Raw genomic sequence first — 24,315 nt, forward strand, 5'->3', positions numbered from 1 at the left:
CTCCCCTAGTGTAAGGGCCTTTGAACTATCTCTCTCCGGACGCATCAAGTGTGCGTGGTGTGTGTGTATGTTTGTGTGTGTGTGTGTGTGTGTGCTTTCAAGGTTCAAGATGATTCATGAACTTTACTGTCATAAGCACAAGCTTTCTTGTACAGTGAAACTCTTAGTTTGCACTTTGCTCGTTTTCACAGATGCTGCAGATTTTCAAAATAGTGATTTAGATATATATAGAACAAATATTATATCTTATTTATTTATTTAAAAAAAGATATTTAGGAATAGGAATATATAACAGTTTTGACTTTGTGGGCATGTTTGTCTGGTCCCTATAAGGAAAATTGTTTTCTATTCAAATCTGCCACCTTTTTTTTTTAATTTATTTTTAATTTAACTTTCATTTTGGTTAATAAGGTTAAGGCTGGGGTTAGGTTTTGGTTTAGAATCGCATTACTTAGCAATAATTCTAATCATGTTAATAAAAGGTCCCTGACGGATAAGGGGGCATTTTTATACTTTGGATAAAGATATCTGAGTTGTTTTTTCCTTGTTATTAAGACTGCAGTGTTAACTTCACTGTAAGATCCTCAGAAGGATAGTAAGACAAATCATTATCAAGCTAAATTGATCTTTTGTTATATTTTTTGTGCATTGTCTTGCATTTTATTTTAACAATTTTATTTTGATTTCTTGTAATATGGATGTAATAAATGAGGATATGAAGCTAGTGGGTGTTGAGGATGTAGAAGATACGGATAGGTGGAGAGAGATGATTCGATGTGGCGACCCCTGAAGGGAAAAGCCGAAAGAAGAAGAAGATTTGATTTCTTTGTAAGTCATGAAAACATGACACAGCTCTCAGTAAGTGGACTCTAAAGCAGGTTGGCCATTGGGATCCAGGATGGAAAAACTCATGGTTCCCTCTGTGCACAGCACCTCGAGGTAACTAGACTCTTGGGTTCATAACATGTAAACATGTTGGGAGAAAACAGCAAAGCCGTGAACTCTGGAGAGTTAAATCCTTACAATTAATTAGCTTTGGTCTATGCACAATAAAACATGGCTCAGGAGAGTGGAAGAGTGCTAATGGGCAAGTGCAAGGTGAATCACTTTAGTGTAGTAGTCAGCGTAACATGGTGTCACCTTTGGCGAAACGTCACGTGAACCTTAGATGATTTATACGTGAAAATTGAAATGTGGTTTTCAGTCATATCCCATTTTTTTCTATGTAGATGTTCTCACTTATAGTATAGATGCTTTCATTTATCTATCATACGTTCATGCGTATTTGAGTTCTCATGTGCAGTGTAAGGGTGCAACATATACTTTTCACATTATTTCCCACATCTAGTAACAAAATACTGACATAAGCACATTAAATCTATTTATTAGAGGCCAAAAAAACTGGAATTTGCACCTGTTTGGTTGTGTCCATGTTTCTTTGTCATGTCACACAGCGGTGTTTAATGCCTCATATAAAAGCAGACACTCAAGGCTTTAAGTGTTTTTCAGAAGTATTTCAGTTTTTGCCTAGTCTTCATGGGGCATTTTCCAAAAAAAAGGAAAAACCCTACAGCAGGTTAGTTTTTCCTCAAAAATGTTTATATTTTCAGTGTCCTGACTAATTTATATCAGACCTGTGGCAATAAAAATATTTAGTTTGTACAGACTGAAAATGTCCAATAAGTCGATTTCTATTCAGTGAAATGAAATGCCTGTGTACTGGTATAAAGGGTTAAAAACAACTGATCACAAGTGAGATGCAGATGTAAGATGTAAATAAAAATGAGAGCAAAGATATGAGTAGCTGATGGTAGGTGAGTGGAATAAAATCATGCTGTTCACATGAAATTGCTCTCAGAATTTTGCATGAGATCATTTACAGGAGATAACACAAATCTCTACACTAATGGCTGAGCCAGATGACTATACAGACTCTCAACATTGTCACACACTGATGTGTATAAGGAACACTACCAAGCTGATGCACTCCTAATGGAATCCTCCAGGAAGTGGATGTGTTATATTATGTGTAAACATGAGAAATCTAATAAATACACCACAAAATAAGTCTGCTGCTTTATACAAAGTCTAAATACCTGGCATGGGTCGAAGGGAACTTTAAAAATCACAACTGTATCACAAAAATGATCTGTAATGAACTATGACATTCCTGGAATGTCAAGTTTAGAGATGATGAAGTATGAAAATTAAATGCAGAAGAAAGCCAGTAAAGTAATATTCAGTGGATAAAAAAAAGAAATACAAAGGAAAATAATTTGATTTAAGTAAGGAAGTTGAATTATTTGTTTAGTTAGCGATTTATCCTGGTCAGTGTCACAGTGGATCCAAAGCCTGTGCCAGGAATGCTTGGGGTGGAGCAGAAACATTTCCTTGATGGGACAGTAATCCATCACAGGGGACCATGCACACACACACACACACACTTTTACCCTAAGGCTAATATATTTTTTTGAGGAAACCGTAGAACCCAGAGGAATCAAGCAAACATGGAGAGAGTATGCCCATCAACTCCATATAGACAGTAACCCAAGCTCACAAACTGAACTAGGAACCTACAAAGAAGCAACACTACACTTTGCAGCACCACAATCCCAGAAAACTGAATTAGAATTATTCAGCTGTGCAGGAAATCAGTAAAAAAGACAGAGCAGTTTGATAACTGAGTAGTCAGAGACTAAAATGTATGTGTATGATGGAAAAGTTTTTAATATCTTTGAATCAAAGAGTAAAAAAGAGGTATTCAAATCCTCCTCCTTTATATATTTCACGACTTAAAATGGGATTTGGAGATCCACATGTGTCAAAGTCCGTATTCAACAAAAGAGCAGGATTTGCAGGACAATCAACGTCCTTCGGGTAAATCTCTAAATCTCTTGTCTCTCCAAAACAGATTTTGTTGCTGTCAGGTATTTCACAGGAAAAAAAAAAACAGTGTCTAAGTTGAATAATGATGGCTTGCATTGGAACATGCTGAAATTTTCCAGTAGAGTACAGATCACCTTCAGTGCTTCATTATAACATGCTACTGCACGCATATTAAAGTTGGTCCCAGTTTTGTCCAGGACATCCTTAATTAAATGCATTATATCTATGCTTGTCTACCTCTAAACAGTCATTTTAAGTGAATGTAGTTTTGTAGTTTAGCTTGTTAATTGCTCTCCATTTAATGTCTAAAACAGGGGGTTTTTTTGGATTTGAGTGCTGGTTTTAAATAGATGATGCATTATTGTGCAAACTGCTGCTATTAGCATATGAGTAAAAAAAAATTAATGCAGGATTCCATCCATTTTATGTCCCACTTATCCGTAACAGGGTCCCAGTGGACTCTGGGTATGAGGTGGGGGACAGCCTGGATGGGGTCCCAACCTATTGCTGAGCAAAATCCTACATGCACGCATATGCTACGGACAATTTAGAGAAGCCAATCGCCTATAACGCATGTCCTTGGGCTACAGGGAGTACCTGGAGGAAACCCCTGAAGCACGGGGAGAACATGCAACTCAAACATCTTAACCCATATGGTTCATCCTACATGGGATATATTTAGACTAGCCTTGTAAAGATTTGTAAAAACTGAGACCAGAAAGATGTTGAGACAATTGTTCAAAATTTCTGGAATAAACTGAGAAGCAATATCTTATCTGTCTTTAATAAGAGGTTTTCAATGCTCGAATGCAGTTAGAGAATTTTTCACAACAGCCAGTAATGTTACAAAAATAATGTTCCTTAAACATCCTGCCAATGTTATAAGAATGCTGTCACACAATGTTTCCAGTTACACACAGACGACCATTATGCAAATGTCACTGATAATGTTCCTACTAAAAATGTTGCAACATGATTGTGGGAACATTTACTAAGTTTATTTTCAGAAATTGTTCTCAGACCCACCAGAAATCTTGACAAAGTAAATTTTCCTAGCATCAACAGAACCTTTCGTTTTTTGTAACATTGCAAGCTGGGAACTCATCTGATCCACCTCATCAGCTCAGTGCCAAATTAAAAAACATTATTGTGACCAGAATTAAAGGTAAATATTGCAATCTCAGTATATTACACACAGTGACCTGATCCAATATTCAGCTTCAGCTTCTGATGGAGTAGTGAATTTGTCAATTTGACAACATAAATCCTACAAAGTGTTACTATATCTAGTTATAGCATGAGAGTAGGACCTGCGTGTTCTTGCTTTATTGTACTTTAATGTGTGACAGAATTACAGTGCACCATAAAGCATATAGAGAATCTACATGTAAGATTTATTAGTGTTACACACCTCCTGCTGGTGGTGTGCTAGTAATGCAGGACAAATTGCCCTAGCAGTCTTTTCTGCGCTAGAACTTGATCAGCAGTACACTGAACTGAGTATTACTGCACAATGACCTATACAACATGTGAATAAAATGAAGACATTTGATTAAATCTGTCAAATACTAGTGCTGCCTATCCTACTGGACACCAATCCCAGACTATACTGAAATATCCACATATCCTGAAAGCCTTAGCGCCCGTAATATCAGTGATTTAACCCCAGCCCACCACACACTGTTTCACCTCTAAGCTCTGAAATTACTGTCAATCTGCAACCCAAGTGTTGCACATTTTACTTGTCTTACTCTAAGTAATGAATGAATGAACTCGAATGAATGGAGACTTAGTGGTTAGCACATTTGCCTCGCACATCCGTGGTTGGGGTCTGGATTCCTGCCTCTGCTCTGTGTGCACAGAGTTGCATGATCTCTCTATGCTTTGGGGGTTTTCTCCAGGTTTCCTCCCTCAGACACATGTTGTAGGCTGTTGTTATTGTCTTCCTTAAATTGTCTGCAGTGAGTTAGTGGGTGGTCATCCTGCACTGCACCATGTTCCTACATTTACATTTCTGGTGTTTGGCAGATACCCTTATCTAGAGCAACTTACATTTATCTCATTTTATACAACTGAGGGTTGAGGGTTAGCAATTGAGGGTTAAGGACCAGCAGTGGCATCTTGGTGGACCCAGGATTCAAACTCTCAACCTTTCGATCAGTAGTCCAATGCCTTAGCCACTAAGCTACCTCATCTAGCACCGCACGATTGCTCTCACCATCTCTCGGGGTACATACACATCAGTACTCTTTCTTTGTTCTGGCACTTAAGTGGAGGAATGAACTTTTGCTAGATGTCCAGACAACTGAGACACTGGCCGTCTTTAGATGACATCTGAAGATCTACCTCATCCTGAAATACTTAAAAAGATGTCTGTAGTTTTCTAAATATATTGCTTCCCAACAGTTTTTAGACTGATAGTATTTTTAGTCCATAACCTAGTGAACTAGTATCACTTTTGTAATGATATTTGCCAAATGCCTGAAAAATAAATTGAAATGTAAACATAATGGGTGTGTGATTGTGGCCTGCAATGGAGTGGCAGCCCATAAAGGTCCCCTGTCATGTGCCCAGAGTCCCCTGTGAAAGGCTTCAGGCCCCCTGCAACCTTGTATAGGATAATCAGCACAGAAAATGTATGATGAATGTTTTGCATAACCTTTGATATTCTGAATGAACTACTGAATTTTTAAACTGTAAACCTTTTAAATTGTAATTTTTCCTTTTAAAAAATGTGAAAAAATGCTATTATGTATGTTATGTTTTTAATTTGTTCACAATTATTCGAGCAATTTGTTTACTGTTTTTACGCATTTATGTATGTGTATTGTGTGTGTGTGTGTTTGTGACAGTTTGGTTGCATTTACATGTGGTTGGAAGGTAAGACCAAAGGAAGTTCGTCATAAACGGGAACAACATGTAGCTCAATAATACAAATTTCTGAAAAATAGATCTTTACTGGTCATTACTGGAATTGTAGTCTTATAGCAGTGTGGATGAAATATTGAATGTTGTTTGTAAAATGGGATGTAAGGGTTTCCACATATAGGTAATTCCCAGACAGACTTTCTGGTGAACAGAGATCAAATTTGAGATTATCAAGATATAAAATGATTGCATTATCGATTCATGAAAATTAATCCTTTTTAAACTATTCGAAGAAAAAAAACAACAACACAATGATGAGACTTTGGCCTCCATATAATTCAGTGATATTATTTCACTCGAGTACAATCTTAAGAAAGGATGTATGCAACACTTTTATGGCAGTAACAAGCAAGAAGAATACATGTAGTATATAATAATATAAACAGTGTCATTAAAAAAAGCACAGCAGCATCACTTTTCTTTAAATGAAACAACACAATATTAGTTTAAAATATACAAATACATCAAACCAAAACCAGAAATATACAATTACCACACACGTTCCTTAACATTTTGTTACTATGTGTAATGAAATTCATGCTCATAAATGTGAAAAGTCATCTTGGCTTTTAGAAGCTGAATATTTATTACAGATATAATATAACATAATGGATTTATAAATTAACAGTGAACATACAGAATAGAAAACAGGGAGGGATGCATTAGTTAAGGGGTAAGAGTCGTTTCTCGTTCAGACTTTCAGAGAGTCATATATGACTGAGTCTTCCTCGCTGGTTCTTCTTAGTCTTTGTGTTCTTATTGGGATATAATCTAAGTCTCTGGAGAATCTGAGACTACTGTAGATTACATCGTCTGCATTCTGTTTAAATGAAAAAGCTTGTTGATGATTCTCCTTATTATTTTTTTAGTCATTTAATGTGACTATATATATATATTTATATACGTTTATATTAATGCCTGCACAAACCTTTTTTGGGCTACGTCTGGCTAAGAGTGTATAAATGTTGCATAAGAATTGTACTGTATATAGATGCTGAAGCACTATTTATGCACATGACATTAAACCTGAAACTAAACCTGGAACTTGTTCTAATACTGTATTGTTGTTCGAATGCATTATTATTAGTTTCCTCTTAGGAGACCTTTATCAAAGGGTTGGATTTTATGCTACTGGAAATTCTTTAGGACGGTGGACTTTTACACTGTGCAGGGTCTAAGTAAAATGTCAAGCGGCTGTGATAGCAGGAACTAACTTCTGTCAACTTGATGTGTTTTTTAAGAGAGATCATATGACAGCACATACACACACACACACACACACACACACTTTCGCAAGTCTTCTTAGTTTTATTCAGTAATTGGGTTAAGTAGCCACAACAACAGCTTGTAAGAAATGAGACTGGACTTTCAAGCCTTTGTCTGAGTTTAGGAAAATCCCGCTTATAACTTGTGGACTAAAATGGGTCAGTGGTGATAAATGTAAGCAGATGTAAATTTAACCTAAGGTTCATAAATCCCACTGCACCAGCAGATTTCAAATGTCAAAGCCCTGCTCCCCCACTCTTACCACATCCGCCCCTCACTGTCTTTATTTCTGGACACAAAAATAGTGGCTAGGTAACAACAGGACCCAATATGACTAATATACAACCAAATTAGCAATAAACTGTGTTGTTAACTAGAAGATGTCTCATGCTTAAGATTACATTTCTTTAATTCAAACTTCACACCAGACTGAACTGAATCAGAGAAAATATATTCTAGTGGCGACTTTCTTCCCTGTTATAACTTTAAAGGAACACTGACTCCTACTAACTTTTAACAATGTAATAAACCCACTGTCTTAACTAGACCATTAGATTCTAAATGTTTTAGGTGTGCAGCATTAACCACATTTTTTATGTGTGCAACATAGCTATAATAAAGTCTATTAACTTTAATCAAATCAAGCCAGTTGGTCTAGCTTGCAAATGGTCTTATTGTTAATATTGTACTAAACATTATCAAGTCAAAACATAATTAAATGTTACATACCATTTTATTTTCTCTGTGGACTGGTCCTGTCACATCTGAAAAATGTGCAATCAAAACCTCTTTATCCAGGAATCTATCAATATTGATAGAAATAATAATAATAAAAAAAAAACTATTGCACAAAATATGCAAAGATTGTTGTTAATTCTTCTCTATCTCAACATTTGCACATGCTTGATCTTACCTGTTTTTTTCTTTTTTATAAGACGATAAATGAGAGCAAGAATGATAAAGATTGAAGCCACATTTGTCACTGATAGGACTGGCACAGCGTAGTCAAAAATGGACCCTTTTACTAAAAAAAAAAATAAACAAGAGAGGAAGAAGACAAAGACAAAGAAGATGAAGAAGCTTTTTAAAAATAATAGTTTGCATTAAAAGGTGACTCACAACCACATGGTTTGATAATAGAATATTTTTAGGAATTCTGATCAGAAGCTCACGTGAATAGCTCATAATTGTGAATTTCTAAACTGTTCTAAATTCAAAAACAACTGCATATGATTAAATTGAATAAATATAATCAATTAATTCTCAAGGTCCCTTAAACAATAGACAGAAAGTTTGACCAGTTAATTGATTTTGATGTATTGCTGGTTACACTGGCATCGGCATGTTATTGGTTGATAACAGTAACTCTATACAAATGAAATGAGTAACGATGCATTTATGGAAAAGAAATAGTGACCGATTGTTTTTCATGTGTCCTTTATGTGTGCGATTGTCCTAATATTGATATACATTGATATACAAGATTCAAGATTCAAAGAATACATACATTAAAAGTGACAGTTTTAGTTTTGTTTATAAAAAAATCTGAACACACCCACCATTTCCTTCAGTTTCAGCTGGGATTGTTAGTTCAGTTGCTGTAAAAAATAAAAAATAAAAAAAAGTACACTATATTGTTTACCAAAATATATATATACAATAAGAGAATTTAAATCAAATAACATAAGAATTGAATCAATATCAGTTAATCAGAGTTTGATCAGCTTTTTAATATTAAACAATGCCTGAATGTTCAGTTTTGATTGTTTAATTGATATTGATTCAGTTCAATTATTATTATATTATATTCAATTATTTGATTTATTTATTCTTTCATTATTTTTAAAACCACACACAGAATCCAGGTGACACCATGCCCTTAAATGCTACATTTGCTTAACAGAAGCTCTAAATGCTGCTCATTTTAATCAGTTTAAAGAGAATGATTAGCTTTAACATAATCAAACTCACCAGCTGTATCTTCAACAATCAGCCTGCTCCCATTTCCAAACTGTAACACATCATAACATCGCATTCCACAAATGTACGTCGCAGCATCGGCTAGTTCAGTGTCCAAAAATGACAAGCTGAAGTTACTTTCATTCAAAATAACCATGATTTGAGAGTTATTTTTAAATTCCCCAAACATTTCCATATGGTGCGTCTTTAAATGTACATTAGCTATGTGGATAGGAGCTCCTATAGAAGGAACTTTTATCCAGAAAATTGAGCAGTAGCCTTCTGTGTGAAAATGGCAGTGAAAAGTTATGGAGGCTCCTAGCTGTATCCTCACTGAAGGATATTGCTGCGAGATCACATATCCATTGACAAATCCACCTAAAATATTAGAATTTGATTCATTAAAAATGTATAAATATCTTAATAGCACTTATTATTTAGCAGCAGTTTAAGCTTCATACTCACACAAAGTCAAGGGCAGAAAGGCTGGATATAATAACTGAATCATGTGCATTTTGAGTTTAAGAGAAAGGTCTTGTTCACTGGTGGCAAAAACTTGTAAAGTTAAACCTGGTTTAACATACAGGGGTGGGGATTTCCACACCAGTTTGCTGATTGGGCCAGTGTGTCATGTTCTCCTGCACACGATCTCAGTTGATGTTGAGAGTGTTTTTTAGTGTAAAACAATGCTGAAGGCAGCCGAAATACACAATAATCTCGTTTGAACAGTTGATATAGAGATATGTCTGCTACTGATGCTCTGTAAAGCCTTCATAACGGCTCTAATCTGAGGTGCTGTTAATTGGTGATTTCTGAGGCTGGTAACTCTAAATGAACTTCTCCTCTGCAGCAGAGGTCAGTTTTGGTCTTGCTTTACTGGGATGGTCTTCATGTGAACCAGTTTCATCATGGTGCTTGATGGGTTTTGCAAATGCACTTGACAATACTGTTCTTGCAAGAACTATTCCAGAACACCTGACCTTCATCTTAAAATAACAACTGACTGTTTTTTGTTGTCATTACATATGGATTACTTAAGTCCATGTGTGTTATTTCATAGTTTTGAAATCTCCAGTATTGTTCTAAAATGTAGAAAATAAATCCCTAAACAAAAAACACTGAATTAAAAGGTGTGTCCAAACTTTTGACTGGCAGTGTATCTTTTGTTTGTGTGTGTGTGTGTGTGTGTGTGTGTTTGGGTATAAAACTAATTATGTATTTATATATTATGCTGTAGTGCATAGCATTTATATGTGCTTTTAATATTGATGTAGATCTTAGGGAAAGTTTTTACAGATCTGTGGAGTATTGATTCAATAGGACTGATATGTTTACTAGTGATATAATAGATAGTGGAATCAACTTAATCAGAGTTACACTAATCTTAAATGGTGCCATATAAGCTGGATGTCATGTTATATTTAGCGCATTACGCAAAGCTTTGCATGTGTCATGGTTTGTGTGGCAAAATGGTTGTAGCATCAACAGCAATATTATAAAAATATTGTAAAATTAGCAATCTAGCTAATCATTGTAGTCTGTGCTCATTTAGCTTAGAATAAGCTACTTTGTCTCCACTGCTAGTTTAATTTTGCACTGAAAGGCCACTTGCAGAGATTTTGGTAGTAAGTTTGGTGCAATTGTAGTGCATGACTGGTGTGACTGGGAGGATATCATGGTAATATTGGAAAATTGGCTCCATGTATACTGTAGCATCTTCATATGTAGAGGTATTGCAGAACATTTCATCGTCATTGACAGCCACTGAAGCGTCAACTATTGGTGGGACTGCAGGTGGCGCTAGAAGCTGATGATCTGCATTTTCTGGATCAGTGTATTCAAGAAGATTCAATTCAAGATTCAAGAAGCTTTTATTGTCATTTCAACCCCATCCAGCTGGCGCAGTACATAGTGAAATGAAACAACGTTTCTCCAGGACCTGGTGCTACATAAACATACAACTACTAGTACAATACAAAACAACAAACAACACCACAGAGCTAGGACAGAAGTCTGTCTTAGCCACGTAAAGTGCACAGTGTGCAGCTAGGTGCAAACAGAGCATAGACAAGACAGTGCAAAAAAGACAATAAATACAATAAAGACAACACAAAAGAACACAGGACACTTAGCGCTGAAAGGAAATAAAAGAACGTGTACTGGAATGTAAGTGAAATAAAATAGATAAAGTGAAATGATGTAGAAAAAAAAGTATTGTGCAAAAATATTGTGCAAAAATACACAGCAGCAGTTGAGGTAGTGCAAATAGAATAAACATAAATATAACTATAGCAGCGGATGACAGGTAGAGGTAGTGCAGTAAGTAATGAACAGTATAAATTATGTTTGTGTGTGTGTGCGTCCACACAGTCAAGAGAGAGTGTGTATCAGTGTGTGAGAGACAGAGAGTTAGTATACAGTTCAGTCCTGAGTGAGAGTGTGTGTGTGTGTGTGAGAGAGTGTAGAACAGTTCAGTCCTGAGTGAGAGTGTGTGTGTGTGTGAGAGAGTGTAGAACAGTTCAGTCCTGAGTGAGAGTGTGTGTGTGTGTGTGTGTGTGAGAGAGTGTAGAACAGTTCAGTCCTGAGTGAGAGTGTGTGTGAGAGTGTAGAACAGTTCAGTCCCGGGTGTTGAGGAGCCTAATGGCTTGAGGAAAGAAACTGTTACACAGTCTGGTTGTGAGGGCCCGAATGCTCCGGTACCTCTTTCCAGATGGCAGGAGGGTGAAGAGTGTGTGTGAGGGGTGTGTGGGGTCAGCCACAATGCTGATGGCTTTGCGGATGCAGCGTGCGGTGTAAATGTCTGTGATAGAGGGGAGAGAGACTCCGATGATCTTCTCAGCTGTCCTCACTATCCGCTGAAGGGTCTTGCGATCTGAGACGGTGCAGTTCCCAAACTAGGCAGTGATGCAGCTGCTCAGGACGCTCTCGATGGTCCCTCTGTAGAACACAGACAGGATGGGGGGAGGGAGATGGGCTTTACTCAGCTTCCTCAGGAAGTAGAGGCGCTGCTGGGCTTTCTTGGTAATGGAGCTGGTGTTGAGTGACCAGGTGAAGTTCTCCGCCAGATGGACACCAAGGAATTTGATGCTCTTGACGATCTCCACAGAGGAGCCATCGATGGACAGCGGAGAATGGTCACACTGTGCTCTCCTGAAGTCAACAACCATCTCTTTGGTCTTGTCGACGTTCAGGGAGAGGTTGTTGGCTCTGCACCAGGCTGTTAGATGTTGCACCTCCTCTCTGTATGCTGACTCGTCGTTCTTGCTGATGAGACCCACCACGGTCGTGTCATCAGCGAACTTGACGATGTGGTTGGAGCTGTGCATTGCTGCACAGTCGTGAGTCAGCAGAGTGAACAGCAATGGACTGAGCACACAGCCCTGAGGTGCTCCAGTGCTCAGTGTGGTGGTGCTGGAGATACTGCTCCCGATCCGGACTGACTGAGGTCTCCCAGTCAGGAAATCCAGGATCCAGTTGCAGAGAGAGGTGTTCAGGCCCAGGAGACTCAGCTTCTTAATCAGCTGCTAAGGGATGATTGTGTTGAATGCTGAACTGAAATCTATGAACAGCATTCGAACGTAGGAGTCTTTGCAGTCCAGGTGTGTGAGGGCCAGATGGAGGGTTGTGGTGATGGCGTCTTCCGTGGAACGGTTAGGACGATACGCAAACTGCAAGGGGTCCAGCAAGGGTGGTAGCTGTGACTTGATGTGCCTCATGACGAGCCTCTCGAAGCATTTCATCACGATTGGTGTGAGTGCAATGGGACGGTAGTCATTGAGGCAGGAAACCGTGGACTTCTTTGGCACAGGGACGATGGTCGTTGTCTTGAGGCACGTAGGGATGATGGAGCTGCTCAGCGAGATGTTGAAGATGTCAGTGAAGACATCTGCTAGCTGCTCCGCACACTCCCTGAGAACTCTGCCAGGAATGTTGTCTGGTCCGTCGGACTTCCGTGGGTTAACTCTGTATAGAGTTCTCTTCACGTCAGCCGTGGTGAGACAAAGCACTGGGTCATTAGGAGGAGGGATGGTCTTCCTCGCTGTTGTGTTGTTCTGTGCCTCAAACCGAGCGTAGAAGTCGTTCAGTGCATCTGGAAGGGAGGCGTCACTGTCACAGGCAGGTGAAGTTGTCCTGTAGTTGGTGATCGCCTGAATGCCCTGCCACATGCGCCGGGAGTCTCTGCTGTTCTGGAAGTGGCCGTGGATTCTCTGGGCGTGTGCACACTTCGTGCACTCTGATGGCTCGGGACAGTTTGGCCCTTGCTGTTTTTAAGGCCGCCCTGTCCCCCTATCTGAAGGCAGAGTCTCTCGATTTCAGGAGAGCACGCACTTTCCCAGTCATCCACGGCTTCTGGTTGGAGCGTGTTGTGATGGTCTTGGAGACAGTCACGTCATCGATGCATTTCCCGATGTAGCTGGTCACTGATGCCGTGTATTCCTCCAAGTCAATAGAGTCGCCGTTGGTTGAAGCCTCCCTAAACATGTCCCAGTCAGTGCACTCAAAACAGTCCTGAAGAGCAGAGATGGCTCCTGCTGGCCAGGTCTTAACCTGTTTCAGAACTGGTTTAGAGCTCAGTGTATACAGGCATGAGTGGTGGATATAGTTAATAGTTGTTCAGCTCCTATGAACCAGCTGCTTTCTCTGTGGCATGGCAGATTTCCTGCTCATGAAACGTGCTTCCATCTTCTTACCAGTTGATGAATTTTGAGTTTTATTATCTTAAGGGTGTTTTTTGAGGTTGTCTTTGAAGCCCATTCATTTCCCTTCCTTCAACTGTGCATACAGAATCTGCCTAGAATTGAGTGTAATGGTCATCTTAATAGTGTAGCCAGTGTTGTGACAGTGCTGTCTTATTATTGTATTGGTTAAGCAGTTCAGTGTTAGACCTCTTTCAAGATGCCAGTGTTGGTTTGTTGTCCTTCCAGCTGATCCTTAAACAGTCATCTTTGATGAAATTTTTCAAGTACTTACAGATGCCCTCTGTATAAAGTCTGTAATTCAGTTCCATACAGCAGACAGGCAGATCACAATATTCAAATACTCTGTTTCATGTGTAGCACTTTGAATACAAGAAGGTCAATTTACCACATATGCTGATATGCCAGATAACATTAAAACCAATGACAGGTAAAGTGAATAACATTGATTGTCTTGTTACAATGGCACATGTTAAGTGGTGGGATATATTTGTCAGCAAGTAAACAGTCAGTTCTCGGAAGGTAGAGGTAGGAAAGGTAGGAAAGGTAGGAAAATGGGCAAGTGTAAGAATCTGAGTGACTTTGACAAGGACCAAATTGTGAGGGCTAGATAAACTAGGTCAGAGCATCTATCTAAAAAAGGTCCAAGGGATGACAAATGATGAACTTGTGACAGGCTTATGGACACCCAAGGCTCACTGATGCGGTGGGGAGTGAAGGCTAGCCCGTCTGGTGAGATTCTGTAGAAAAAGGTTAGTGTAGCATTAGTGTAGAAAAAAAGCTGTCAGAACACAGTTCATTGCAGCTTAGTGTAGTAGCAAGGCGTGGGAGGGTTGAGGTGTTGGGATGTGGTAGTTCAGTGGTTAAGGTGTTGGACTACTGATTGGAAGGTTGTGTGTCCGAGATGCCACCAAGCTCCCACTGCTGGATCCTTAACCTTCAATTGCTCGACAGTATAAATGAGATAAATGTAAGTCGCTCTGTGTCTGAAAAATTCTGTAAATGTAAATGGTGCTGTGTAGCCACAAACTGCCCAGAGTGTCCATGCTGACCATGGATTATGTCTTAAAATTTAGTTAATCAGTGGCTTTTGTATGTGTGTGAAAATACACACAGATTTTCAGTCATACACTATGTTGCCAAAAGTTTTGGGACACCTGCTTTTTCACGCACATTAACTGTAATGACATCCCATTCTGAATCCGTAGGGTTTCATTTGGAGTTGGCTTTCCCTTTGCATCTATAACTGCTTTAACTCTTCTGGGAAGGCTTTCCACAAGGTTTAGGAGTGTGTTTACAGGCATTTTTGACAGGTGGTTGGAATATCTTCATTCAGTGATTTGGAGAGGTGTTCCAAAACTATATTGTCTAATGATGTTTAGAGTTGAGCCCAAGGCCATGTATGCCTTTGCAAAGGTGTACAATATGAGCTGATGGTCCTCTGTAGAGTGTACTTCTGTGGCTTGTCCACATACTGAAGTGTTGTGATGATACTGGTGCTAATTTTGCTCTTCACTCTGAAATGATTGACATTTCAAAGGCTGTCATCAATTTTAGACAACATTGGAATTCCTCTGAGGCAGGGCTCATAATACCACCAGTACCAGCAAGTACCCGGGGTAACGTTACAGAATTAAGCTTTTTCTGTGTTTGGGACCATGGAGCTTTGAGGCATCAGCAGTACACTTAGTGCCACCTGCATCTTGATATTGGATCATCTGAAAAAAGCATTAAAAAAAAAGATATACAAGTGTGGCTAAAATTTGGAAGCGGCGATATAATCCTAGGAAAGTGCATACTGGCTGCAGACCCAACCAATCAGTTACAACATGCTTAAATTAGGCAGAAAGTAATGTTTACGTTGTCATTAAAATAGAACTCCAAGTCTTTAGACTATTTGGGGACAGGCTCACTGCACAAATATCGTTCTAAACCGTTGAAGCAGGTTAATATTTATATTAACATTTAATATTTTAAGTAATATTAAATGTAATATTTTTTAACCAGAGTGGTCCTCAAAGCTCAGAAAGCTACACAACTGTGCTAGGTAATGAAAGAGGAACCATGAAATATAATGGTGTGTATACAAATCTATTTATTTGTTTGTTTGTTTGTTTTTCCATATATGTAACTATTCTCATGAATATTAGATTAGGCATAATCAGGCATTCATTACCATTTATTCTAACTCCATGTGTATAAAATCAAGTGAAATCTAACCACATTGTTCTTGCTTGTTTGCATTTTTCAAAAAATGGTATCTGTAGTAATAACGAGCTGAAACAGTTTTTTTTATCTGTTTTTAATTTGCATGTGATTTACAATCATTTAAAAAAGAGAGATATAAAGGAAAAGGAAAACAAAAGCAGCTGACGCTAACCCGTTTCACACATACATATGAGAGCCTACATGAGCATTTGCTTTGATGCACATGTGTGAAACTTACTTGGAACACAAGAAGGTCAGGTTACCACATACATGAAGGGCAGTAACCACAACTAGCACAAACTGTACCTCTATTTAAGACACACTTACTTTTGGCACATCCTCCCACAACTTTCTGTTTATCCAACACATTTTCTTCATTTCTTCAGAAGTCGCACAAACTATGTGAAGAAACTGAAAAAATGCTGACCGTTGGATTCATTTTACTCCTTTGTCCAGTTCGTAAGTTCTTATTATTTCACAATTATCATGTTATATCATACGATGTATTTGACGAGTTGCTTGTTTTGTGTGTGTGTGTGTTTTTCAGATCTTGTCAAAACACAAACAGATTTTCAGTCTAATGACAGTCTGGTTTTTGTTAACGAAGGAGACAGTGTGAACATTACTTGTCATTACCAAAGTGAAATGGCCATGCACTTCTCATGGTACAAACACAAACTTGGTCAGAAGCCTAAACTCATTTCCAATTTCTACAAATATGACCAGAAGGCCACATTCCATCATGAATTCAAGGGGAATGCTCGTTTTAACATGGTGAACAAGAAAGGCGTAACTCATCTGGAAATAAAAGAGATACAGCTCTCTGACTCGGCTACATATTACTGTGGAAGTGCTCATTCCAACATAGTGGAGTTTGGGGAAGGAACCCAGCTGCTAGTACAAGGTAACAATGGTATGTGATTAATTGTATTGTATTTATAAGCTAAGATTTTGTATTTATATTAAGATTTTGTCTATTTGTTTTTCCTCAGCTAATTTCACTTTATTTTATTTTATTTTATTGATATTTTTGACCCTATTTTGACTTCACTGCATATCATACTGTGTATGATTGTGTATGTGACTAATAAGATTTAAATGTAAGCTATGACTAAAATGTGATTAATAAATTTGTGTCTAAAATAATTCATGTTATAAAATGAAAACAAATTTCATGTTAATTTGATATGTTTTCTGTTGGTTATACAATATATATATATATATATAGCTAGAAGAAATCTAAAATGCAAGCCAAACCAAAGGGTCTTAGGAGGATATATATATATATATATATATATATATATATATATATATATATATATATATATATATATATATATATATATATATATATATATATATATATATATATTTTAGAATAATTTAATATAATAATGGCTATAATTTTTCCACTAAAATTTATTTATTGTTTCACTCACAAAAAATATCCTTTAACACGTATTTAGCTTTACAGATGCATAGTTTTTCTGTGATCCAGCGACCTGTGCTAGAACTGTCTAATCCCGGAGCATCCGTGACTCTGCACTGTACTGTCACTGCTAATCGCTGTGCTGGGAAGCAAAGTGTCTACTGGTTCAGACATAACTCTGGAGAATCTCAGCCAGGTTTCATCTACACTCATGAAGACAGCAATGATTTCTGTAAGAAGAAAGGAACTGGTGCTAATTCTCCTACACAGACATGTGTTTACAGTCTGCCCAAGATGAACCTCAGTCCCTCTGATGCTGGAACGTATTACTGTGCTGTAGCTGCGTGTGGAGAGATCCTGTTTGGAAATGGAACTAAGCTGGATATAAACAAAACAGGTGGGATTTCTGTGCTTCGTCTTCCAAAGAATTGATTTACAGTTTGTCATTTTAAATCAAAACCTGTTTTTTAATGTTTCTCTGATTCTCTTTCAGATCAGAGCTGCTCTGAACATATTCACACCTTGGTTCTATTTTCTATCATAAGATCTTCTGTTCTTGTGTGTTGTTCTGTTGTGATTATGATATACATTTATAGAGCCAAAAAAGCAGCATCTTCCTACAGAAAGACTTGGAAGAAAAAAACGTACTTGCCCAAATAAAAAAAAAAAAGCGAGTAGCTTAATAGTAATAGTAATAGTGATTCATTTCTCAGTGGATTGTTCAAACTAAGAAACTGTAAAGCACTAAATTAATTTATAAATTAATTGAATGTCCAAATCAATGTTCATGTCAATTTGCTCTTGTTAATACAATGTCAACAATATTGATTACAATAAAAAAAAAAAAAAACTAAATTTTTTCTTTTTTTTTCAGTGTGGTGAATTTAGTAGCAATAACATTGTTTCTGTGTGATCTGTCTTTAAGCCACTTTAATGTAAGATGGCACAGTCTTATGGTACCCAATAAAATGTCTTTTCATTGAATTTTATTTTGCTATCGAGTGGCTTGTAAATATCCGAGGAAACTTCTGAGAGGAAACTTGAAATAAAGAAAAACAAAACAAAACAAGGACTGTAATGCGTTGTGTGATTTCCACTTAACGTGGGATTACACGAAACCTAACAAAGTACAGGAATCTAATAATATTCAGCGATGTAGGTGTTATCTGTGGAAAAGACACAGCCACGCTATAAGTTTCCAATTTTTGTTCTGGTCCATACATCTACTTGTTCTCCTTGCCTACTATATATGCTACACTCCACTTCAAAAATGGGGGTATTTATACTGTAGAACACTGAAGTTTCATGAATATGTTCAGAGCTTTCAGAGCTTTCTCTTCATGTTTGAAAATATCAGTTTATTTACGTTGATTTGAACAAACTGAGTTACGCTAAGACTAGTTGCTCTAGTTTGAAGGGATGATGTGTCTTGCCAAGTTTATTAAAGAAGCGAATTCATTCATTCATACTTGAAATTTACAACTGTAATGGAAAAAAAAAACTGTTTGTGTTAACAAATTAAGTTGTTATTATTCAGTTGGTGCTGCATGTTAAAAATAAATTTTGGATTGCATAATTTATTTTTATATTTTCTAAGTGTCTTCTTTTTTTCTTTGTCTTTTTCCGTATAATTCCTTGAATAGTCACCTTTGTATAAAGCATCACAGTAATGCTGCTAATCAAGGTTACAGTAAAGACAGTGTTTAGTTCATAGTATCAGGAGCTAATCATCATCGGCTACCATCAGTGCTGCTGTTAACATAAATGACTACATGGTACTGTATGTGGGTTATGATGAAATGCCATTGTTAATGGAGAAAAGAAGAAAAACAATATTGGGGCTACCTTGCCACTAGGATAGTGTACTTTCCATTTTAAAAACACAACATTAACCTACTATAAAATAGATAACAGTAGGAGAACTGTACAATTAAGAGTAGACTTCTGGGCAACCCCGCTGTCAGCGTTTTATTTTTTATTTACATGACAATAACCTAGGTAAAGTGGCTGTGTTCATATCAACAACAAGAAGATTCAGATCATTAGCATAGCAGTGTACAATGTATGCTTTTCACTCCTCTGTTTTATGAGTGCATGAAGATGTTGGCAGCACAGCCATTGTAATTTTTTTTTTTCACATTAAGACCAAACTTCTCTAATGTTTTCAGCAGATACCTGGCTAAGACAACACTAGATGTGTCTTCTGCATAAATGACATCAGTCAAGCACTCAAGAATCTTGGCTTCCTTGTCAACAAACTGGCGAATGACTGACAGGTGGTCCCGTTTAGAGGAGTGTCAAGACAGATAGCATAGAATTTCTATGATTTTACTCTTGACTTCATTACCTAAGCAACTGATCATCTCATTTCGGCTTTTTCTGAGATGCAGGATGGAAAACCTTTTGGGTATTTCCACGATGACTCAATGTTTTGAAGTTATCATTTCTTGCCACTAAATCTGTTACTTCCTTGAAAACACATTTGTTTTCTTTTAATCCTCTGACTCATTATGTCCTCTAAAAGCTAGTCTAAGTTGGGCTTTTGTGGAGGTTATATCAGTTAACATAGCATAAACAGAGCCTCTGTTAGGAGGAGCTTATATATGTTAACCTAAGCAGAGAATCATCTTTATTTTTAAGTTTAGTCTGATTTGCTTTTTGAGTAGAAAGTTGCTCATCAACAGCTATTGACAATAGTTGCCAAGGTGATGATGACTTGCATTGTGCCTGAAAAAACTTTTCACACTCTCTAAAGCAGATTTCCTGTCCCTGAATCTGAGACTACACTGAGAGATGGATTTTGAACCGTCATCTTTGTACACCGTGAAGGTAAACTGCACGTCACCTTTGCATTTTAAAGTTTCAGGTAGGTTGCTGACGACGCTGACCTTTTTCGCTGACAACGCTGTAATTGTTTTGGAAAAAAAAAAAGAGAAGAAAAGAAAGAAAGAGAAAAAACAAAGCAGCCATGAGGCTGTGATCGCGGATTGAGGCTAATTACATTATCAGCAACCGCTGTTGCGTCAGAAGCGAGGCAGCGCGTGCCACCTGTTTGAAGTGTGTTAAACATAAGGGTGATCAAAATCTCCGAAAAGTGACAAAGATACAGCACAGAACTGATAATATACAGAATGTAGAATCCATTTATCTCAACAGTCTAAATGTAGTAGCAGTAATTGGTGTAATAGTGAGAATAGAAGATGTAGTAGTAATAATAGTACAGGTATTTAGAAAGGTAGAACTAGAAGTAATGGTAGTTGCAGAACTAATTCCAGTTTTGTTTTGTTTTGTTTTTTTAACTGTAGAGACTGTTGTGTGTGACAATCCCAGGAGACATGCCACAGTCAGAGTCAGAGATTTACAAACAGGAATATCTGAATAGATAACTTCCTTATTTGATTAGATGTACAGGTAGTAGAAACTCTAAAGGCCTTTAGGGTCATTGATTCTCAAGACTAGAGTTGTCTTATCCTACTGGATCCAGAGGCTATTGCAGGAACAGTGAACACAAGGTATGACCAGTCCACTGCATCACACACACACACACACACACACACAGAGACACTTTTAGTAGCCTATCTACTTTCATGAATGCTTTTGGGAAGTGGGAGGATACCTTGATGAAACCCTCACACACACACACACACACACACATTTAGTAGGCAATGTACGTTCATGAATGTATTTTGGGAAGTGGGAGGAAACCTTAATGAAACCCTCTCTCTCTCTCTCTCTCACACACACACACACACACACACATTTAGTAGGCAATGTATGTTCATGAATGTATTTGGGAAGTGGGAGGAAACCTTAATGAAACCCTCTCTCTCTCTCTCTCACACACACACACACACACACACACATTTAGTAGGCAATGTATGTTCATGAATGTATTTGGGAAGTGGGAGGAAACCTTAATGAAACCCTCTCTCTCTCTCTCACACACACACACACACACACACACACACACATTTAGTAGGCAATGTATGTTCATGAATGTATTTGGGAAGTGGGAGGAAACCTTGATGAAACCCTCTCTCTCTCTCTCTCTCTCTCTCTCTGACACACACACACACACACACACAGAACAGGTGAGATTCCACACAGTCAGTAACCTACTCATGTTCTTGTTTATTTGTTGAATATTTATTGTCAGTTTAATAAAACACAAACAAATGTGTAAGGTGTCCAAAGTTACCTCTTCCAAAACATCTTGATGAATATGTCATGTCACTTGATGGTGTGCAGCTGACCTATTTTAATCCATTTGTCTGTCAGCCAATCTCTTGCTGCCTAATATTATGAAGGCGTTATTCTTTAGCAGGGTTTTTTTCACAGCTTTTGCACAGCTGTGAAAGAAGGTGCTGGGTGTTGCTGCCACTTGTTTTTGTGAGTAAAAATCTTTCTCCAGTCTTGCTCATGATTTCTTGTGTATAATGCTCACTGTATTAGTATAACGATGGGTTTGGCTTTTTTTTTCCCTGCTTCACTCTTTTCCCTTTTACTTTGCAGAGAGCATTTGTATTATGTACAGGTCAATCTTGTAGAAAATGATTTCATATTTTTTCCTCCTGCTGTGCACATCTATGGGTAAGTACACTTTTATATTAGATGTCATAGTCAAATATGTACAACTGCATGTTTTTAGCATGTAGAGAAAGAAGGTAGTGATTAATGGTGTTTTTGGTGTGGGGTTTACTTTAGCTCTTTCATCCATTGAAGATGAATCTTGGCAGGAGCCCCTAATAACTGCTGAAGTTGGAGACAGTGTAAACCTAGCATGTCTATGTAAAAAGCGAATGACCACTATTGTATGGCTCAGACAAAGCCTTGGAGAGAAGCCTTATGTCATTGCCACATCCTATCAGTTCCAATCTGCCATGTTTTACAATGATTTTGACAAGAACGGACGCTTCAGTGCCACCATCGGACCTTTCAGTTTTAACCTGAGCATCTCAAACCTGAAGCTATCGGACTCCGCCACTTACTACTGTGCTATCACGTTTCTTTATGACATAACGTTTGAACAAGGAACAGTCCTGATTGTGAAAGGTAAGAAACTTCAGTAATGACATTTGCAAGACGGACATACTGCTTTATGTGTTTGTGTGTCATTTACAAATGCAATTGCTCAGTCAGAAGCTAATAGTTATAGTTAATGTTGTAGTAAAATATTAGGCATAATTTCATAATCATTTAGCGACTTAAGTTGATGTATTCCACTGAAGGAACTACATACTCTCCTATTAACCGAATGTCTTCATTCTTTCTAAAGGTCAGTCATTAAAGAGCAGTACACTTATCCAGCCAAAAAAACTGGTGGGTTCAGGAGATTCTGGGACTGAGTGTACACTCGTTACCGATCGCTGTGCAGGAAATCACAGCGTGTTCTGGTTTAGACACCGCTCAGGAGAATCTCAGCCAGGCATCATTTACACTCAAGGACAAAGCAGTGATCACTGTAAGAAGAGCTTCAGTGATGGTTCTCTGACACAGTCGTGTGTTTACAGTCTCCCCAAGAATCTCAGCCTGTCTAATACAGGAACATACTACTGTGCTGTGGCTGCATGTGGAGAGATACTGTTTGAGAACAAACTGAATCAGATTGTCACAGGTAAACCGCTTCTTCAGTGTCGAACACTGACTATTTAATTTGTTTGGACTAATTGCTTTGGTGTAAAATGTAAAATGAACAAAAAAGGCGAAAATAACAAGACATTCGCTAATTTCTTTTTAATTTTTTCTTTCATTGTTGCAGATGCTCAAGTTCAGATCAGGGTTTTTGTCCTTCTCTCCATCGTAAGATCAGCTGTGGTTGTCTTCGTATTTACTGTTTGTCTACTCTGTATCTGTAAACGTCATTAACCAAAATTGTTCACGTTTTTCTTTGTAAAGGTTTTTTTTTTGATAATAGCCTGTATTTGTAAAGCTTTATGACTATGCTTATGATTCTTAACAATTAACTGTAATGTTATGTTGACTTCTAAGGTTTTAAGTAAAAGAAAAGAGTACTAACCTCATCAATTGCATGATCTGCAACATACTAATTTGATTGGATGAGTGGTGTTCCCAAAGTACTGATATTTAGTAGAACTGCATTGGTACATTTTGTCTGTGTTTAGTACATGAAATTCCAGTGGTAGTAATAGTTCGTTACGCTGAAACTGTTTCTACGTTTACTATGGGATGTGAATCATTCTGTCTCTATTCATCTGAGGCTTAACTGGGAATCATTTTAGGTGACGGAGCAAAAATAAATAAAAACAATAGGCTGCATTGTGTCTGAAATGTCAATTAATTGAAGATCAGCATGGTTATGAGTACCTACAGCCGAATCACAGCCGTGCTAATATTCAATTCAACAGCTGCATACTACTTGTACTATGTTGCTTAAATGATCTTGATTCTTAATTTCCTTTATTCTTTATTAGAGTGTGTATTTCTGCTCACTCGTAAATGACCTGTGTGTAATTATAACGTATGGGAAAATAGAAAAAAATAAAAAACCTTCTGTAAGTAAAACGATTGATACTTATTTTGTTCCTTACTTATCAATATTAAATTCTATTTCATTTAGAGAAAAGGATAACACACACAGATATTACTAAATGTTACCAGCTTATAACACATATAACATGCGTATATTGTAAGTTATATTAAAGTATATATATACCTTATATATTATATATGTAAGGGAAAAAAATCTAATTGTTTTTGCAAGATTTTTATCTTATATATTATTAGGAATATTATAGGAATCAAGCTGAAATATCTTAAGAATTAAAACAGAATATTAATAAATATTTTAAAAATTAAGCTGAAATATTATAAGAATGAAGCTGGAATATTTGTGGGCAAAACTATAACTCACCTGATGTCACTACGATCAAAAATCTTTGATGCAAATCCAAAGAAATATTTGAATATCAAATCCCTGTGTAA

The 24,315-nt window shown here is 37.4% G+C and overlaps 3 protein-coding genes across 11 annotated transcripts; 2 read left to right on the top strand and 1 right to left on the bottom strand.

Annotated features, from left to right (window-relative positions):
• Window positions 1-6,105: 6,105 nt before the first annotated feature.
• On the bottom strand, window positions 6,106-9,616 carry LOC131356573 (uncharacterized). Its single transcript, XM_058395700.1, has 6 exons — window positions 9,505-9,616; window positions 9,052-9,417; window positions 8,640-8,678; window positions 7,994-8,104; window positions 7,810-7,844; window positions 6,106-6,634 (listed from the first exon to the last, which is right to left on the bottom strand). The coding sequence occupies exons 1-6, from the start codon at window positions 9,551-9,553 to the stop codon at window positions 6,506-6,508; spliced, it is 729 nt and encodes a 242-aa protein (XP_058251683.1). The 5' UTR covers window positions 9,554-9,616; the 3' UTR covers window positions 6,106-6,505.
• A 6,561-nt stretch (window positions 9,617-16,177) lies between these two features.
• Window positions 16,178-18,953, top strand: LOC131355467 (immunoglobulin kappa light chain-like). Of its 5 annotated transcripts, none has more exons than XM_058393763.1 (4): window positions 16,179-16,403; window positions 16,492-16,857; window positions 17,411-17,770; window positions 17,867-18,953. In XM_058393763.1, the coding sequence occupies exons 1-4, from the start codon at window positions 16,364-16,366 to the stop codon at window positions 18,031-18,033; spliced, it is 933 nt and encodes a 310-aa protein (XP_058249746.1). In that variant the 5' UTR covers window positions 16,179-16,363; the 3' UTR covers window positions 18,034-18,953. The 5 variants fall into 5 exon arrangements, with proteins under 5 accessions (XP_058249743.1, XP_058249746.1, XP_058249748.1 ...); XM_058393765.1 differs by having other exon boundaries at window positions 16,179-16,399; window positions 16,492-16,848; XM_058393764.1 differs by having other exon boundaries at window positions 16,180-16,403; window positions 16,492-16,848.
• A 1,009-nt stretch (window positions 18,954-19,962) lies between these two features.
• On the top strand, window positions 19,963-23,875 carry LOC131355468 (uncharacterized). 5 transcript variants are annotated; one of them, XM_058393768.1, is made up of 6 exons: window positions 19,963-20,885; window positions 21,695-21,762; window positions 21,886-21,963; window positions 22,078-22,425; window positions 22,649-22,987; window positions 23,132-23,875. In XM_058393768.1, the coding sequence occupies exons 3-6, from the start codon at window positions 21,924-21,926 to the stop codon at window positions 23,236-23,238; spliced, it is 834 nt and encodes a 277-aa protein (XP_058249751.1). In that variant the 5' UTR covers window positions 19,963-20,885; window positions 21,695-21,762; window positions 21,886-21,923; the 3' UTR covers window positions 23,239-23,875. The 5 variants fall into 5 exon arrangements, with proteins under 5 accessions (XP_058249751.1, XP_058249752.1, XP_058249750.1 ...); XM_058393769.1 differs by having other exon boundaries at window positions 21,698-21,762; XM_058393767.1 differs by having other exon boundaries at window positions 19,964-20,202; window positions 20,679-21,762.
• The last annotated feature ends 440 nt before the right edge of the window (window positions 23,876-24,315 follow it).

The sequence above is a fragment of the Hemibagrus wyckioides genome, linkage group LG07, assembly GCF_019097595.1.
Source record: "Hemibagrus wyckioides isolate EC202008001 linkage group LG07, SWU_Hwy_1.0, whole genome shotgun sequence".
In the NCBI taxonomy this organism is placed as follows: Eukaryota; Metazoa; Chordata; class Actinopteri; order Siluriformes; family Bagridae; genus Hemibagrus; species Hemibagrus wyckioides.